The following is a 16,677-nucleotide window of genomic DNA, read 5'->3' as shown; positions in this document are numbered from 1 at the left end:
TACATAAAATATTGAGCAAAATCTAAGGAAGTTTCCTTTTCTGATGATTCAATTCAGGAAAAATTATAGGAAGTTTGGTTTATCTTATTCCCATCTCAATTCTCGTATTTGATTATTAGTTATAAGTAAACCTTGTGTATTATTACTACTTTCTTTTTATTTTTAACAATATATATGTATAATATATATATTTGTTTGTAATATTCAAGGCCCTCCCGGCCCTACCCGCCCGATCCCAAATTACGAAACAGGCTTGGGTAGGCCATGGGTACTAACTGTAGATAAGTAACCCTGCCCGCCCGGCCCTTTTAATTTCATGGATAAGAGATGTTCCGGCCCGTCCTATACCGCCCCGTTTAATAAATAGGTCGGGCTGCCCGGCCCGGCCCAATTTACACCCCTAGTCGTATACACCTGAGCTTTGGCAGAACTTTTTTGTTGTTTCACCATTCTTTGGATGTACTATCAGAGCAAGTCTTATGGTAGAATCTAAACTATTCCAAGTGTGTAAAAACCATGGAATGTCAAGTCTAGTGGCTTCCAAGTTGGGGTCTTCCACAGAAAATTCAAGCAAGGTTCCACGGTTTCGTGGAAGGGTTCGTGGAATCCATCTGAACGCCAATAAGAATAACGTTAAACGCAATTAAAAATGGAGTTAAAAAAGCGCAATTAAGAATTGCGTTTTTTTTTATCCGTAGACTTAAAATGAGTTGCTGAAATCTAACGGCTGAAAAAAAGCCCAATTCTTAATTACGTTTTTTAGCTCCATTAAGAATAACGTTTCTACTATACCACCATTACACTTGCGCTTCCATCTACAGTTCCAAGTGATGAGATTGCGTGGAAGATGGATGGATTCCACCATAAGACTTGCTCTCACAGCGAAGACCAACTATATCACCCACAGTGGTAAAACCCTAACCTCGTACAAAACACGTACGTATCCTACCTATGTTTTTCCCTTAATGGGTTATACTTTTTGGGCCTGGAGCTAAGAACCGGAACCAATAAATCGGATCAGAACCGAACCGAGAAAGAAAACAGCACGACGTTAAACCTCTCGTCTCTCTTTGTAATAGGCAGAGAAGATTTTCTTTTTCTTTTTTCTCTTCTCAGCTCAGCTCAGCTCAGCTCAGCTCATTGGAAAAACTAGTAGAAGAAGAAGAAGAAGAGTGTGACTGTTATTCAATGGTTCTTCTATTCTACTCCTTAAGGAAATACTGAATAAGATATTTATTTTGCGAACCCTAAATCATCATCTCCGTAACACAGGTCAGTCTCTCTTTTCTTTGTACATATTTTTTAGGGCTTCTATTTCGGTAAACTGTTGCTGGTTGTAATAAACATTTATTCTGTAAAGTTTCCGAAATTACTTTTTGTTTGTGAACCACCAGAATGATCTAAACGGAGTTCCCCGGAGAATGAACTCCGGGAGGTTACACACGGGAGAATAAACCCTAATTATTGATTTACTGTATGCATGTTTTACTGATTATTGATTGTTACAATGGAAAGTGGCTCATGTTTAGGTTGTTAGACACTTGAGTCGTTTTGAATAGTCACCACCGAAAATTGTATCTCAGAACCATCTTTGCTGCATTTGCTTTAGCGTTCTAGTAATCTTCAATACGGTGTTGACTACTTATAAGTGGCAATTGTGTATTATATCTTCATTCTTTTGGGGTTTGATCGTGTTTTATTTCATCAAAATGTCTGGTTGAGTGAGTTACTTGTGTATTCTACTTTCATCAAGTTAATACATCCTAACACCCCACGACATCTGAACACTCTATTTCTTATGAATCTGTTCATTCTAGGTTTAGCATCTAAGCAATGTCGTCACCAATGCAAGTTGCAACCCAGCATGCCCATGAGGTAGGACCACCTACACCTGCTACTGGATCATCAACAACTCTTGCAAGTCCAACTGCTGCTGTTCCAGCTCCAGGTGGAGACTCATCGCCACAGAAAGGTTCAAGTGATACTAAAAATGATGCGATGTTAGAATCTCCCCAAACAAATTCTCTCACGTCACCTTCATTCTCCTACAATGCAGTTTCCAATGGTGACAGTGTGCCAGGAAATGCCGAACAACCTTCTACTCCTGTAAGTTGCCAACTTTACTTTTTATTTCTGATTTACCCAAAACACAATACAACCCATCTCTCTCTGATTATCAGTTCATTTTCACATTAGGATATGAAGTCCAACGGACCAGGAGGTGTGGCGTCCCTTCAGCCCCCAGTTCAGACTTCGACGACTGGACCTTCATTCTCATACAACATCATGCCACAGAATACTGCTGGAGCCTCTAGCCATCACTTCCAATCTAGTACGGTAAGGATCATAACAAACAAAGTTGAGAGTAAAATGGTGGTGAGACTTGTATCTTTTCTTTTGGTACCTATGAGTTCATAATAAATCATGAACCTAAATTGATTGTCACCAAGGCATCAATAGACGAACTGTTCAAATCCATTCTTCATAAAACTTCACCACTGTCCTGGAAATGTGTAGAGTTCAGATTGTTTAGATGTTTAATCAGGTGAATTCTACATTGATTCCCCGCTCCACTCACACTGATATGTTTTCTTTGCTTGTTCTTGTTTTTTTTTTTGCGTTACGGCTGTGTCACACTGGCTATCCACATTGGCAATAGAATGAGCATATAGATTGCAAATTGCCTCTCTTAGAGAATTTTGGATTCAGAAGATCTACAAATCTACGATCTCCCTGCGAAAAAAAATTGTCATTTGTATATTATTTTTTATGGGCAACTTCAAGGCCATTCATTCAGGTCACTTTAAAAGTGGCTAGAGTATACTAACTACTGGAACATCCTTCCAGCCTCCAACCTGGTCATCCTGGGTGTCTTAATCTACTTGGCTATAAGTTACATAGATCCAGAGCCCTCTTCTGGACCTGCACCTAAGGCTTAAAGGGCCCCCTCTATTGCAGTCATTTCTTCAGTTTGATGTCCCACTCGAATGCTGCAGTGAACCTAACCTTGTGAACGAGGGATTTGTTTCTTGTCTGTTAAGGCTAACTCAGCTAGTTGTGGGTTACTTACTTTCTTATGACCCAATTATGACCCAATATTGATACGCTTACTTGTTAGTACACTTCTTTTGTTAACTGGAAAACACGGCGAAGAAGTTCTGGTGTCATATAGGGATCATAAACCTGGTGTAGCTCATGTTGTCTGAGAAAAATGCACGCCTTGTAGTTATATAGATGCTTTGCCAATTGTTATTTTTCATTTCTGGAGAAGTTTTTTGCACGGGTTAGCTCCGACTGTTTCAGAACGATTGAACCAATTGGACGGTTGGGGATCATCTAACCAGAGTTGGACTCTTGCTCTGTTCTACTCTATAAGCTGTGTTTTGGCTTAAATGTTCGCGGACTTGTATAATGCTGCGTGTTGGTTGTTTGTATGGTTACATACTAAAAGACATGTGTTCCTCGTTTCATTGCATTCTACTTGTCATCACTCATTTTATTTACTTATTTTCAGTTTCTCCGTTGATTGCAGAATACCTTATCTGCAGCCCTTCAAGAAGCTCGGACCGCCACATCTGCATCACCTAATTCCCAGAGTCTGCCTTTGCGTGTCCATCCTTCAAGTTCCTCAATGTGGATGCCTACTGCCCCAGCTTTTCCTGGACGCCCTGTCATGCCCGGCACCCCCTCAACTTCAGGTCTCTCAGGAATTCCTCCATCTGTGTCGCCATCTACTTCTTCAGCTCCTGCACAGTTCAGACAGCTGACGCCACCTACTGCTCATATTCCATACAATTCAGCTGTTCAGCAACACTTTCATCCGCCTTATGCATCTCGACCTGCTATGCCTTTACCCCATCAAACACCTTGGTTGCAGCCCCCGCCTCATGGTGGCTTTCAGAATCCACCTTTTTTACCCTACCCTCATGTATTTCCTGGGCAATATATTATGCCTATTCGTGGTGTGAATTTGTCTTCTGGAACCTTGCCAGATCCACAGCCTCTTGTGGTACACCCACATGGACCTCCTGGAGGGATCTCTCTATCTTCTATTGGACCTGCCCAGTCTATAAGCAGATCAGGGATGCAAGCTGAATTACCTCCTCCAGGAATCGGTATTCTTGAGTTTCCAAGTCGATTTCTAGCTAATTAAATAGTGATGTAACATTTTGATTAATCTTGTTTTGGGTGTTTTACAGATCACAACAAGCAGATGAACGCTGATGGAGGCTCTATTAACACCCAAGAAGATGCGTGGACTGCACACAAGGCTGAAACAGGAGCAGTGTACTATTATAATGCCATCACAAAAGAATCCACATATGTGAAGCCTGTAGGTTTTAAGGGGGAGGTACATAAAAGGATTTGTTTGTGTTAATTGTACGTATTAGTCTAAATGTGCACAGTACATACTGAACTTCTTAGGGTTTTTTTTAATACAAAAAGTTGTTTTATTAATTCAAAATTGTACCCTGTTCATTTTCAATGTCCAGAATCTTTGTCCATTCAGTAGAACTTACTCCTTTTGGGTCCAATTTTGCAGCCTAATAAAGTGACAGTTCAGCCAACTCCTGTTTCATGGTAAGTAAACATTCTCTCTCATTAGTCTTCGAAAATAACTTTGTGAAAAATAGAAACTTCTGTTTTTTCATTGGCCTTAATTAACGGTCTTGCCGCGCTTTTTGATTCTGCTAGGATTACTATTTTCATTTTTGATATTGATGATGCCATGCCTTCTACATGAATTTTTTTTTGCGCCCACATGTTATGAAATATCTTTGACTTCAATCATGTTTTTTCTTGTAACATTTTCATGCTCTGATGCACTCAGGGAAAAATTGCCCGGTACTGACTGGGCGTCAGTAACCACAGATGATGGAAAGAAGTACTACTACAACAGTATAACCAAGGTTCGTTTACAGTCTGTTTTTTATTTTCCTTTTTATCAATAATGTTCCTACCTAGTCTAAGTTTAAAAATATATTGTATTACTGGCATGCAGTTTCGGTTCTGAAATGCATTGTACAACTAGAATGCTCAAAAGTTAAATTTATTATCCTCAAATGCTAGAGCTTTGATAGGGAATGCTATCTTAAGAAGAGATTAAGCACTAAATTGTATTTTTGTTGCTCCTTGAATTAGGTGAGCTACACCTGAGACCTTGAATCTTTAAACAGATGAGCAACTTAAAACTTGTGAATCATGATTATATCTTGCGTTAAATTTGTAAGAGGATTGAAGTAACATGAGCTTTTAACTTGCTGACTGAGCTGCTACTGATGACCAAATATGAAATTCACATTGGAGACTGGAACTCTTTTTCTTATCTATCTCTCTCTATTTCAGGTTAGCAGTTGGCAAATACCCAGTGAAGTGACAGAATTGAAAAAGAAACAGGATGAAGACCTCGTTAAAACAAGTATGCTATTGGTGCAAAATGCTAATTTACCTGAGAAAGAACCTGCCCCTATTACTCTGAGCACTCCTGCCATTACTACGGGAGGTCGGGATGCTACTGCATTTAGATCATCTGCACCTGGAGCGTCGTCTGCTCTGGATTTGGTTAAAAAAAAGCTACAGGATTCCGGTGTTCCCGCTGCCTCTTCTCCTCTTCAAACTTCCTCCATACCTGCAGCATCAGATGTTAACGGTTCTAAACCAGCTGATGCGGCAGTGAAAAAGAGCCTGGGGGAAAACAGCAAAGACAAACAGAAGGATGCTAATGTAGATGAGAATATGTCAGACTCATCTTCAGACTCGGAAGATGTGGACAGTGGGCCAACTAAGGAGGAGTGCATAATGCAATTTAAGGTATCCTCTATTATTAAATTTCTTGGAAGTTGGTAACAAATACCACAGCACGTCATTTGTTAAGTTACATAGTACATCATTACCTTCAGTGTTTAGCTGACTCAGACCTTTATCACATCTGGTAAGAATACATACTGTCCCTCAACAACTTGCGCCATTACCTTCGTATATGGGGGTTTGCAATTATGTCTAGATGAAGTAAATTATCTCTATGTGCATGGGCCATGGGGTCATATGCGAAGCTCACATGCACTTCACCTGATTTCTTATCTTGACAGCTCCAGATGAAGGGATGCATCAGACAAGATGATGCTTGCTTTAGTCATATATTACATGTGTTCGCTCACAAACTTTGTTGTAGCTACTCTTTTGATTTCTAATGGAGTTTACATCAATTCTGTTTGCCTGTCTATAGGAGATGCTTAAAGAACGTGGAATCTTACCGTTCTCGAAATGGGAGAAGGAGCTGCCAAAGATAGTATTTGATCCACGTTTTAAGGTTCGTTGAGTTTAAAGATTGTGCATTTCTTACTACGGGGAATTTGGGACTTTTCAACCACTGCATTCCATTTAACAGTTGGTTAGCCCCATTTGCTATTTTTACAGTTGTGACAGGATGAGTTAGGATGAGTCTGTTTTATTTTTGGTTTCATCCCATTTATGTACTTCTTATATACTGCAATAAGATTAACCAGCCTAAACATCTTTTCCAAGTGAGTCACATGCTGCATATACTCTTTGAGGAATGTTTGGGAATATAGGTTTCTACTCTTCTAATTGGGAAATCGATAGTTCAGCTTAATGGATTACAGGACTACCTTGTGTACGGTGTCATAGTTATGTGGCATCTTTGAATCTTGTAATCCATAAGGTGTACATTATGACGACATTGCGCGAAATGCTTAAGCTATTGAATGAGTTAGTCTGTTATTATTGTGGATTCTTTCTTTTATCTTGCTGATGTGTAATGCTTTTCGAGGAAGGTTTGGCCATTTGTGCTCGGCTCTTCTGACGGAGGAAGCTAGGATAATGTTAGTATGTAAACGGTATATATGTGAAGGTTGATACATGATAATTATGTGGCATCCATGAATCTGTATCCTAACCTGGAACCCTGAACTATGATGAATTTTTGTGGAATAGGAGTTCAATTTGTTACGCTTCTTATCAGATTTTTTTTGTTCTTACAGGCTGTTCCAGGTTATTCCGCACGCAGATCGTTATTTGAACACTATGTCCGCACACGGGCTGAGGAGGAGCGCAAGGAAAAGAGGGCCGCTCAGAAAGCAGCAATAGAGAATTTCAAGCAGTTGCTCGAAGAAGCTTCAGAGGTTATACTTTGAATCATAAGGTTTCCTTGTTTTATCATGTTTTTAGTATAGTTTCATCTTCGCAGTTTTGTGTTATTAGAACCAAACCTTAAACCCTTGTTGCTCGCTGACAAAATGTTCTCCTACCAGGGTATAGATCATAAGACTGATTACCAGTCTTTCAAAAAGAAGTGGGGTAATGATCCACGATTTGAGGCTTTGGATCGCAAGGAACGGGAGCTTTTGTTGAATGAGAGGTATGCAATTTGAAGTTTCACCTCTCCAACTGCTCTGTCCACATCATGCTAGCATTTGTATCATTATCAGAGGAAAAAATTGTTATTGCCAGTGTTCAGCATAGTTATGTAATTGTTTTCTTTTCTGAGGAAGAAAATTTATTTTCAACATTATTTTCATTCAAAACAACTGCCATAGCCCTGTGTCCTTACAGGTGTGGCCACTACAGCATCTTATTTATTTTCTTCATATCCAGTCATATGCTTATTTGTGTATGAGTATTGCTAGGTAAAGAACACTTTGAGAATTTCTTGAACGGAGTAGTGTACCAACTCATGGGCTGAAATAGTGTGGGAAAACATGCCGGAATCATTGCCAAGATGGGTTTCTCGCGTCGGGTATCACGTCGTTGAGATAAAAATTCTTCACTAAACCGTGTTGTCTTAGAGTTAGTATGTAAGGATTGGCCAGAGCAGTTATCAGTCTGACTTGAAACCTAATTGAAAAGGAAAAATTTCACTCTTATCTGGTCGTATTTTTTTAACCCTTTGTGCATATAGTTTCCCTTTGATTTCGTCAAGCATTTGAGGTTTCTTTTTGTTCTGGTAACACAAAAAAGTGTACCTGCTGCTTGTCACAGATAAATTTATATGCAACTGTTGTCCATATGTGAGGATGTTCATCTAAACTAAGTGTTCATCTAGTTTTTTCATTGTTCAATTCTTTAAATGCTGCTGCTTTTGGCCTTTCATATCACATTCAATTGGTTATTTAATTATTATTTTTAATCTGCTTGCAGGGTTCTTCCACTAAAGAGAGCAGCTGAAAAGAAGATTCGGGCTGTAAGAGAAGCAGCCACTTCTAGCTTCAAGTCTATGCTGCGAGATAAAGGAGATATAAATACAAGTTCACGTTGGTCTAGGGTGGGTATTTCTGTGCACAATTCCATGGCATTCAAACTGATGTAACCTTGGATTTATCGCCCTTGTTTTCCTTAGTTTGATTCCAATGAATCTTATACAGGCGTTTGGATGTACAATTCTGTCACTGCAGAAATAGGAAGGTTTGCTATATGCAAAATACTTGAAATTTGATGCATTAACTGTTTGAAAGGCAAGCCGATTAAACAGACAACCAGAATTTTGCTTGAGAATTATTAAAAAATAATTTCATGTCATCGTTTTATTACAGTAGAAGGAAGTGTTGTTTTATCATGTTATTGGTTGTTCGGAAGGTCTGGTTTGTTATTTGCATAATGTTAGGAACAGTTTGGTTTGTGGTATAGGTAATTTTTTGACAATAATGTATATATGCTGGAAGCCAGAAACCAGAGGGTGCCCTTGCAGATGACCCAAAATTGTTTATAAAAAACTTCTTAGTGAATTTTTGTGTTGCGCCTACGAGGGAAGTCCTCAACTTCTTTAGCCTATTTGGCAAACAACAACATTTCTAAATTGTGTTAGAAATGTAAATACTGGTCACTAAACTGGTCAAATCCAGAGCTAACTTTTTTTTTCGTTGTTATTTATGTTATGCTCCTATTTAAATAGAGATATTAATATTCTTGTGCTTGGTGTAGGTAAAAGATAGCCTAAGAGATGACCCTAGATACAAATCTGTTGGGCATGAAGATAGAGAAATATTGTTTAATGAATACATATCTGAATTAAAAGCTGCGGAAGAGGAAGTGGAAAGAGTGTCAAAAGCGAAAAGAGATGAACAGGTTTGGTTTGTCTAAGCTCTAATTCTGAACAGTTTTTATTTCAGAAAAGTTTTTATCATTGCATTTGTGTCGGTTAATTAAAGACTTGGTGAGTCATTGCATCTCTGCTTATTAAAATTGTTACCCTGTAGTTTGTGATTTTGCCTATATTAACTAGACTTACTTGTGGCATTCCTGGTAAGGTCATATGGCTGACATCAATCTGAATATGAGCAATGGTCAAGAGGCAATATCACGGTCGTCATTGTAAAATGATCAAGAGTTTGTAATATATTTCAGCATTCATGAGATTATGAAAATGCCAGGCAATGTTCTGCTTACAATTTGAGGGTTGACCCATCCATTTGAATGTTAGTCACTAGCCAGTGTGATTAGTTTCCTATCTTAAGTGTATGTAGATCCGTAACTGGACTACTTTATGCTATAAATTGGGATCTTTTTTATCTGACATTGTTGTGATTTACAGGATAAACTCAAGGAAAGGGAACGAGAAATGCGGAAACGGAAAGAAAGAGACGAACAAGAGGTAGAGAGAGTGCGCCTTAAAGTTCGTAGGAAGGAGGCTGTTTCTTCTTATCAAGCTTTGCTTGTTGAGACAATCAAAGACCCTCAGGTAGTTTTCAAACCTTACTCCACTGGGCTACTATATGGTTTTAATACCTGAAGATTTGTCTTCTTTCAAGTTTTTGAATTCTCTGCATCTAATTATTTGGTTGGGAGTAGCTTAAATTTTAAGAGATCCATAATGATCTGTTGGAGGTCTGCATGGTGTGGATGCAGTAAAGAAACTAGGTTGGGATGGACTACCATGCAAGCAGGTGGGAAAGAACATCTTATATCTATCTTTTTGTGCTTTCACATTGTGCAGGACCTGCATCACAGACCCTAAGAGTAAAATTTCATCAATTTAAGCTAAGTTATATTCTACGAATAATAAAAAACAACTTGTAATCTTTTGTGCATTTCTTTAGGCATCTTGGACAGAATCAAAGTCTAAATTGGAAAGAGATCCCCAAGGGCGTTATATCAACCCTGATTTAGACAAATCTGATGCAGAAAAGCTTTTTCGAGACCACGTAAAGTCACTCTATGAGGTAATTGTGTAGTCGAGTTATATCAGCTGTATTATAAATGTTATTCAATGGCTTTTGTAGTATTTATGTCTGGTATCTCTTATGGCAGAGAACATAGTTTCTATTAGTTTTAGCGCAATAGTTGGTAACTTGTCACAAGGTTTCCAGATGAATCAGATCCATGTTTGTTTATATTGTCCTACATCAAAGTTTGCTTTGATTAACAATCAGGATCACACCTCGAGGTTATTGAGTTATCTAAGTATCATTCGTTTACTGCGCTTCCTATGGAGCTTGAGTAGTGTCTTTATCTCTAGGATTATGACTCATCTAAGAGGTGGCTCATTGGCTAAATGGTTTATCCTGGAGGTTGGCCTTAATTCTATCTAAATTTTGCTATTTGACCTAAAAATGTTGTTGCCATTTCCAGCGGTGTGCGCGTGAGTTCCAAGCTTTGTTAGCTGAGGTCATAACTGCAGAGGCAAGTGATCAAGTGAGTGAAGATGGGAAGACTATTTTTACTTCCTGGTCCACTGCTAAACAACTTCTAAAATCTGATCCTAGATATTCTAAAATGCCGAGGAAAGAAAGAGAGATCTTATGGCGCCAATATGCGGAGGAAATGCAGCGAAAGCAAAATGTGGGATCTGACTCAAGGGAAGATAAGCTTAGCACAGATGCAAAGAGTAGAAGCTATCTTGATTCCAGGAGGTCACCAGGAGGATCAAGGAAAATTCATGGGCGGAGTTAGCTACAAGGTTAAATTTTTTTCCTTCAAGTATGGTCTCATGAAGTAGCTAATGTGGATTACTTCTAGATGATTCTTTTCCAGCATTAAGTTCAGCTGTTGGATTTCCAATGACAAATTAGTCACCGTTGATGATTTCACCGTCTTTGTTCAGGCAAAGTCGGATTGGAGTGAGATGCCATTGCATAGAGGAAGGATCGCATTAGAACTTGAGTGAACCATGGTTAACAAATGCTGCGGAGTTTGAGCAAACAATGTTTATGGGGTCAATTGTTTCATGGAATATGTACATTTGCTCTGAAGTATAGAGAACTGCACATGGTGTGAAGTACTCTGAAACTTTGCAGTTCCACATAGCTTCTTTTTGACTCTGATTCTTCTTAGGGTTCACTTGTTTTGCAGACTCAAGTCTCTATCAAGTATAGATTAGTCCTATATGTATATTATTTTCAGTGCACTACAACTGTCTGCCATTCTTGATGTAAGTTTACTAAAATATCATCCTTTTGCCTTGCAACTAAAAAGTGTATAATTCTGGCTTTTTGGCAATTTGAATCCTTTTATGATTCCATTGTCAACCGGCTGCAAAAGCTTAGCTGCTCGAATTGTTCTTTTCTTGGACGTGACAAGAAGTTATGAACCTGGAATTAGGATACAGGGGCTTTGCCTAGACTGGGTGCACGCAGATCAGTTTTATCATCAATTTTAGGCGCGGAAGTTTGAAAATCACAACCAGATGATGGGCCCAATCAAACAAAGAGAACAACGAAAAAAAACAAAAGCAGAAGCCGAAACCTCATACTATATCTTAATCATAACTCAAATATATCTCCAGATTCTTCTGCTCTTCCCGCAAGAGTGTGAAACCTCATACTATATCTTAATCATAACTCAAAAATATCTCCAGATTCTTCTGCTCTTCCCGCAAGAGTATTCATTTTTGAAGTGCTAACGAGAAAAAAAAAAAAAAAAAACAGTGCACAAGCACTTGGGGTACACTGCATATTAACACATTTCTGTTTGTAACGGCTCAGTGATACACAGATTATGGCAACACAAAAAAACAAAATTTCCATTTTATTTATACACAATACTTTTAGTCTCAGAGCATGTGGAAGAAGAGACCAGAATTCACTGAGCAGCAAAACCATCAAAACTCAGATGTAACTGAATAGAAATCAAACCTATGGTATTAGGTGTTTTCTTATATATGTTATATTCACAAAAAATCACTCCATCCTCTGAGCAAAAAGTTTCCAATGCACAAGAGTAACTGCACTGCCAACCTATCAATTCTAGAAATCTTACCATAAGCATGGTTGGCTGTCACAACTCTTGCCCCCTTTGGAATTGAGCAGCAAGCAAGGGCCTTACCTGCCCCACCTGCTCCAATGGCTACAAAAAATCAACTAGCTAAGGGTGAACCACTTCCCAGGTAAGTAAGAACCTGATCATTTAAAACTTAGAATTAAAGAAACTAACAGGTATTGCTTTGGGATCCAACTCCCAACATCCACGCAGTGTACCTTCCTTTTCATCAGTCAACTGGACTGCAGGAATCTGATGAGAGAACCTAAGCAATTCATGACGTGGTATTTCAACTATGGATTCATGCCCTGATTTTCTCCGACCCTTGAAAACAGTCTTATAATCAGAAACCTTCTCCAGAACCAACACCTTCATTGCACCATCCACCTCTGCAACTTCTCCTATGTCATACTGGCATGTTTGGAGGTCTGAAGAAGACCATTTCGAACTAAAGTTCCTGTATATCGCCCACACCTCCCCTTTCCTTGGATATATCTCATACCTGTTCCTCTTCACAGCTGCTGCTCCTTTTAAATGATGAGAGAAAGTAGCAGTATCGTTAAACTCTGTCTTTTCACCACTAGAGAAAACACCACAGCACGTAGGCATCTTACTGTTGTCACGCCACCGGAGCACACCCTTAGATGGGGAGAAAGCTTCAAGCCATTGTATGTTCAGTTTGAACTCTGGGGTTGATTCAACCTTCTTAATTTGAGCATAGTACTTGGGCAAGCCATCCAACTCGCAATACAAAGCCCATACCTGACCAGCTTGAAATTTGTCTTGAGTTTTGTCAACTTCAAAGCCATAAAATACCGACTCCGGAAGCACACAAGGGTCTACAGTCACAGAAGTAACTTGCTCCGAAACTCTCTCTGCCTTGGCTGTCACGCCATCTGGAGCACTGAAAGTTTCCAAAACACATTTCTCTGCAGGTTCTTCATTTGCACTTCTATAGTATCCATTTGAAGACCTAGTTCTACCTGGTGAGCTCTCATTTAAGGTACTCTTTTCATCAGGATTTTTCCTCTTCTTCGGCTGATGAGGCTTCTCCTCTGATAAATAATTAAACGACCCGTTACTTTTACCATCCTCCGCTATCCCAGCTTCCACATCAATAAAATCAGAAACTTCAGGAAGGTTAGTGGGTAAGGAAGCAGGATCAAGTTCAAAGTAACCTTCAGGGACACCAGCTCGTTCTTGACCATTCGTTCTAAATGAAGGTACCCTATGAGAGAACTTTAAATTTTCATTGGACGGTATCTGAAAGGAAGCCATGCCATTGGTTTTAGTTGGCTTAAACAGACATACAAAACCTTTCAACTTAACCAAACGCGCGACCAAAATGCCAGATGTCTGCGAATAATCTGAAAGGACTACGACAAGTTCATACTCATACTTTCTGTGGTTGTTCGGATCAGAGCTCCAGTTAATGTTCCAGTTCTTGTAAAGGGCCCATGTTTCACCTTTTCGGGGATAGATCATGCAATTGTTTCTTACACCTTTTTCCCAAACTATCCTATGAGAGAATATACATATATCTTCAATGGTATCATTCTTCTCATGTTTAAACTTCCCACAAGCAACAGGTAACGCACTTCTGCTCCAAGCAGTTTCATCTAGATCACCAGCAACAAAATCCAACCATGTGATACCCACCTTGAAAGGTGAAAATACTTTTTTAATCCGTGCATAGAATCTGGGCATACCATCTAAATCATCAAAAATGGCCCACATCTGATCAACTGCAAAGCATGTTTCACTTCTGTCCTTGTCGAAGTCATTAAAATCTGGGTCTGGAACTTCACCGTCCACTTTTCCAGGTCCTTCATAGCTGTCACCATCTGCAGTTACTTCCTCCCCATTTTTCTTGCCCTTTCCAGCATTATAACCTGGTGTTCTTTCTTCAGGAGGAGCCTTTTTCTCATTTTTCTCTACCTTAACCCCGGGCTCATCGAGTTTAGTAGTTTTTTGTCTTGATCCAATAGGCAAGTCATTATCATGACTTACATTCTCTTTGCAACTAACATCATGTTTTTGCCGAGATGTAGTGCGAGTAACACGACCACTGTTGAGTCCAGAGTTCTGTCCAGCTTTGTGATCAGCATCTTTCTCCACGGTAAAGCTGCTTCCGCTATCACACCTAACATAATCCTCCTTCAATTCAGGGTTTCTTCCTCTTTTCCTGTTCTTGATACCTGATTGTTCATGTTCTGCGGGTATACCTTTTCTTTCTGTTGCAGCTTCCGCATGGACATTCACACCTTTTCCTTTGGGTTTAGGTGCCCCACCAACAACATAAGCCCTACCTGTCTTTATGGGTGGCTGTGATACCGGTGCCGCAATGTTCAACTCATAGGGAATAAAAGGTTGCCTGCAACTTTGACAGCGAATAGCTTTGTTTATTTTTTCCCTGTAAGATTGGTTCGTTGAGCTACAAAAAGGGCATGCAGTCAAGAATGTCTGCTGGCCATTACCAAACACTGATTGGGTTTGGTGCTGATTTTGCTGCCGAGCATTTGTGCTAGTGAATTGTGCCGCTGTACTAGTACTTGCATGATTAGAAGATGTGCAGTTGTTCCTAACTGGCTGTGGTTCGGAAGGCCTCTGTTGACCAGAACTCATTAACTTGAGCCTATGATCAAACCCCTTACGTTTCGTCTGGTCAGAAAGAAACATCTGTGCGTCACTGATCAAACTAAAGGCCCCTCTTGCACCAGGAAATTTGTTCTTATCAGGATGAAGTAGGAGCGCCAGCTTTCTGTACTGCTGCTTAATGGTTTTATCATTAGCAGTTTGCTCAATCTGAAGAATACCATACCAGTCCAGGTCCTTCCCATCATTTATCTTAAACTCAGCAGAACAGTGTACCTCACAAACAGTTAGCATCCGAGTGATATTTTCTATACTCGGGTATAGTTTTTGGGCTCTAATAGCCATTCTGCGGGCACCTGCATAATCCTCGCTGTTCATCTTCCTCTCAGCCAATTCCATGGCTCTGATAGCTTCATCTCTGTTGCAGTCCATTGGTAACTCCATGAACAGAAGAATAGAAGAATAATGGGCTTCAATCACAGAACACAAGACAACAGATTATGTACAGATTGCTGTCCTCACGAAGTCCTGCTAATGAACCAAGAAAATAAAATTTATCACTAAAGGTGAACACATCATGAAATCAGAGGAGCAGAAGTTAATAAGAGAATCATATAAAAGATGCATATCAAAAGGTAAGGCTTGAGAACCTTAACAAAGTTGGAAGAGCAAAATTCAGCGAATCTCGTCCTCCAAATTAGCTTTCACATGCAAAACTTTGCCTCCACGACCTCACACTGTAACACCCCACAGAGATATCAATCACCAGAGGGTTACTATACTAACAAATTTAGTAACATAACAAGCAGACGAGCAATAGATGCCAGAAAAAGTTACGCCTACAATCAAAGGACCCATCCAATGAGAAACCCACAATTTACCTCAAAAGTGAAGCAACCTTAGACCCAATTGTCCAGATTGTAGAAGAAAACCCAGCCCCTAGTTTTGGAATCTGAGATGCACAAACACTTAGTGTTAGCTCTGAACAAAACCATAAAATTACATCATCAGAAACTAATAAATAAAACAGAATATGCCATACATAAATAACATGCAGATACTTGATAGAAAACCTAACAAACAGAAAACCCTTGAACCCTAACACATACAGCAACCCAATACTCTTCATTTCCCCAACCTCACACAAAAACCCACAAAAAAAAAAAAACCTAATGTTGGCCAGGGATAACAAAAAAAAAAAAAAACCAGCATTGTAAACCCCATTCGAACGAAGTGAAATCAAACAGAAACAAACCAACTAAATAAAAAAATAAAATAAATCGATAAGCACAACCCATCTACAGAGATATACACTCCGTAAAGAAACCCCATTGTACAAATACGTTTACTACTCACAACTCATAACTTACAGCTCAAAAGTATTAAAAAAAAACCCTAGAATTTTACAAAAAAAAGTTTAAAACTAGGAAATAAAATAGCTAGCACTTACTGTACTTAAAAGAACCCAACAAAACGATGTAAACCCTAACAAAGAGATAGATATCACTTACTGATTCGATTCAGATGCGTGAAATAAAGAAGAACCAGAAGCGTTGGGTTCCTCTCTAGAAGGAGAGGGTTGAAGAGGGGGAAAAGTGAGAAGCCTTGAGCTACGGCAGCGGGAGAATAAAAAATATTGAAGAAATGAGTCCCTGTGATTTGGCTTTTAGCCTTCCGTCTTTTCATATAGACGAGCCCTTGTAATTAGATTCAAAATGAGGGGTAATTGGTGAATCATCCAAGGGTGGTTATGTCAATCTTGACAGAAGATTGTTAGTGAAGAAGACGATTAGGTTATTTTCCGAAATGAGTTTTTGAGTAGAAAGACATAGCTACCCTTTCTAGGGGAAAACCAAGTATACCCTTAAAATG

At 39.3% G+C, this 16,677-nt stretch overlaps 2 protein-coding genes across 5 annotated transcripts; one reads left to right on the top strand and one right to left on the bottom strand.

Annotated features, from left to right (window-relative positions):
* Nucleotides 1-1,099: 1,099 nt before the first annotated feature.
* LOC113303303 (pre-mRNA-processing protein 40C-like) lies at nt 1,100-11,468 on the top strand. Of its 3 annotated transcripts, none has more exons than XR_003337392.1 (17): nt 1,100-1,272; nt 1,818-2,106; nt 2,197-2,337; nt 3,533-4,115; nt 4,200-4,351; nt 4,544-4,581; nt 4,832-4,910; nt 5,347-5,811; nt 6,227-6,310; nt 7,002-7,142; nt 7,272-7,378; nt 8,158-8,281; nt 8,938-9,081; nt 9,548-9,694; nt 9,862-9,899; nt 10,053-10,175; nt 10,585-10,597. XR_003337392.1 is itself a non-coding variant. In XM_026552336.1 (17 exons), exons 2-16 carry the CDS (start codon nt 1,834-1,836, stop codon nt 10,903-10,905), a joined length of 2,922 nt encoding a protein of 973 aa, XP_026408121.1. In that variant the 5' UTR covers nt 1,100-1,272; nt 1,818-1,833; the 3' UTR covers nt 10,906-10,912; nt 11,057-11,468. The 3 variants fall into 3 exon arrangements, 1 of the variants encoding a protein (XP_026408121.1); XR_003337391.1 differs by having other exon boundaries at nt 9,805-9,899; XM_026552336.1 differs by lacking the exon at nt 9,862-9,899 and adding an exon at nt 11,057-11,468 and having other exon boundaries at nt 10,585-10,912.
* A 484-nt stretch (nt 11,469-11,952) lies between these two features.
* On the bottom strand, nt 11,953-16,454 carry LOC113303301. Of its 2 annotated transcripts, none has more exons than XM_026552335.1 (4): nt 16,317-16,454; nt 15,687-15,757; nt 15,456-15,542; nt 11,953-15,336 (listed from the first exon to the last, which is right to left on the bottom strand). In XM_026552335.1, the coding sequence occupies exon 4, from the start codon at nt 15,247-15,249 to the stop codon at nt 12,358-12,360; it is 2,892 nt and encodes a 963-aa protein (XP_026408120.1). In that variant the 5' UTR covers nt 15,250-15,336; nt 15,456-15,542; nt 15,687-15,757; nt 16,317-16,454; the 3' UTR covers nt 11,953-12,357. The 2 variants fall into 2 exon arrangements, with proteins under 2 accessions (XP_026408120.1, XP_026408119.1); XM_026552334.1 differs by having other exon boundaries at nt 11,953-15,333.
* Between the last annotated feature and the right edge of the window lie 223 nt (nt 16,455-16,677).

Source organism: Papaver somniferum, chromosome 8 (assembly GCF_003573695.1).
Source record: "Papaver somniferum cultivar HN1 chromosome 8, ASM357369v1, whole genome shotgun sequence".
Taxonomy (NCBI): domain Eukaryota; kingdom Viridiplantae; phylum Streptophyta; class Magnoliopsida; order Ranunculales; family Papaveraceae; genus Papaver; species Papaver somniferum.
Note: the sequence above shows the minus strand (reverse complement) of the source record. Positions and strands in the feature narration are given on the sequence as shown.

Excerpts from the sequence above, each read along its gene's own strand:
- LOC113303301 (XM_026552335.1), bottom strand. The coding sequence starts at position 15,249 with ATGGAGTTACCAATGGACTGCAACAGAGATGAAGCTATCAGAGCCATG.
- LOC113303303 (XM_026552336.1), top strand. The coding sequence starts at position 1,834 with ATGTCGTCACCAATGCAAGTTGCAACCCAGCATGCCCATGAGGTAGGA. Across the intron at positions 4,582-4,831 it reads CAGCCAACTCCTGTTTCATG|GGAAAAATTGCCCGGTACTG; the intron begins GTAAGTAAACAT and ends TGATGCACTCAG. Across the intron at positions 7,143-7,271 it reads TGCTCGAAGAAGCTTCAGAG|GGTATAGATCATAAGACTGA; the intron begins GTTATACTTTGA and ends TTCTCCTACCAG.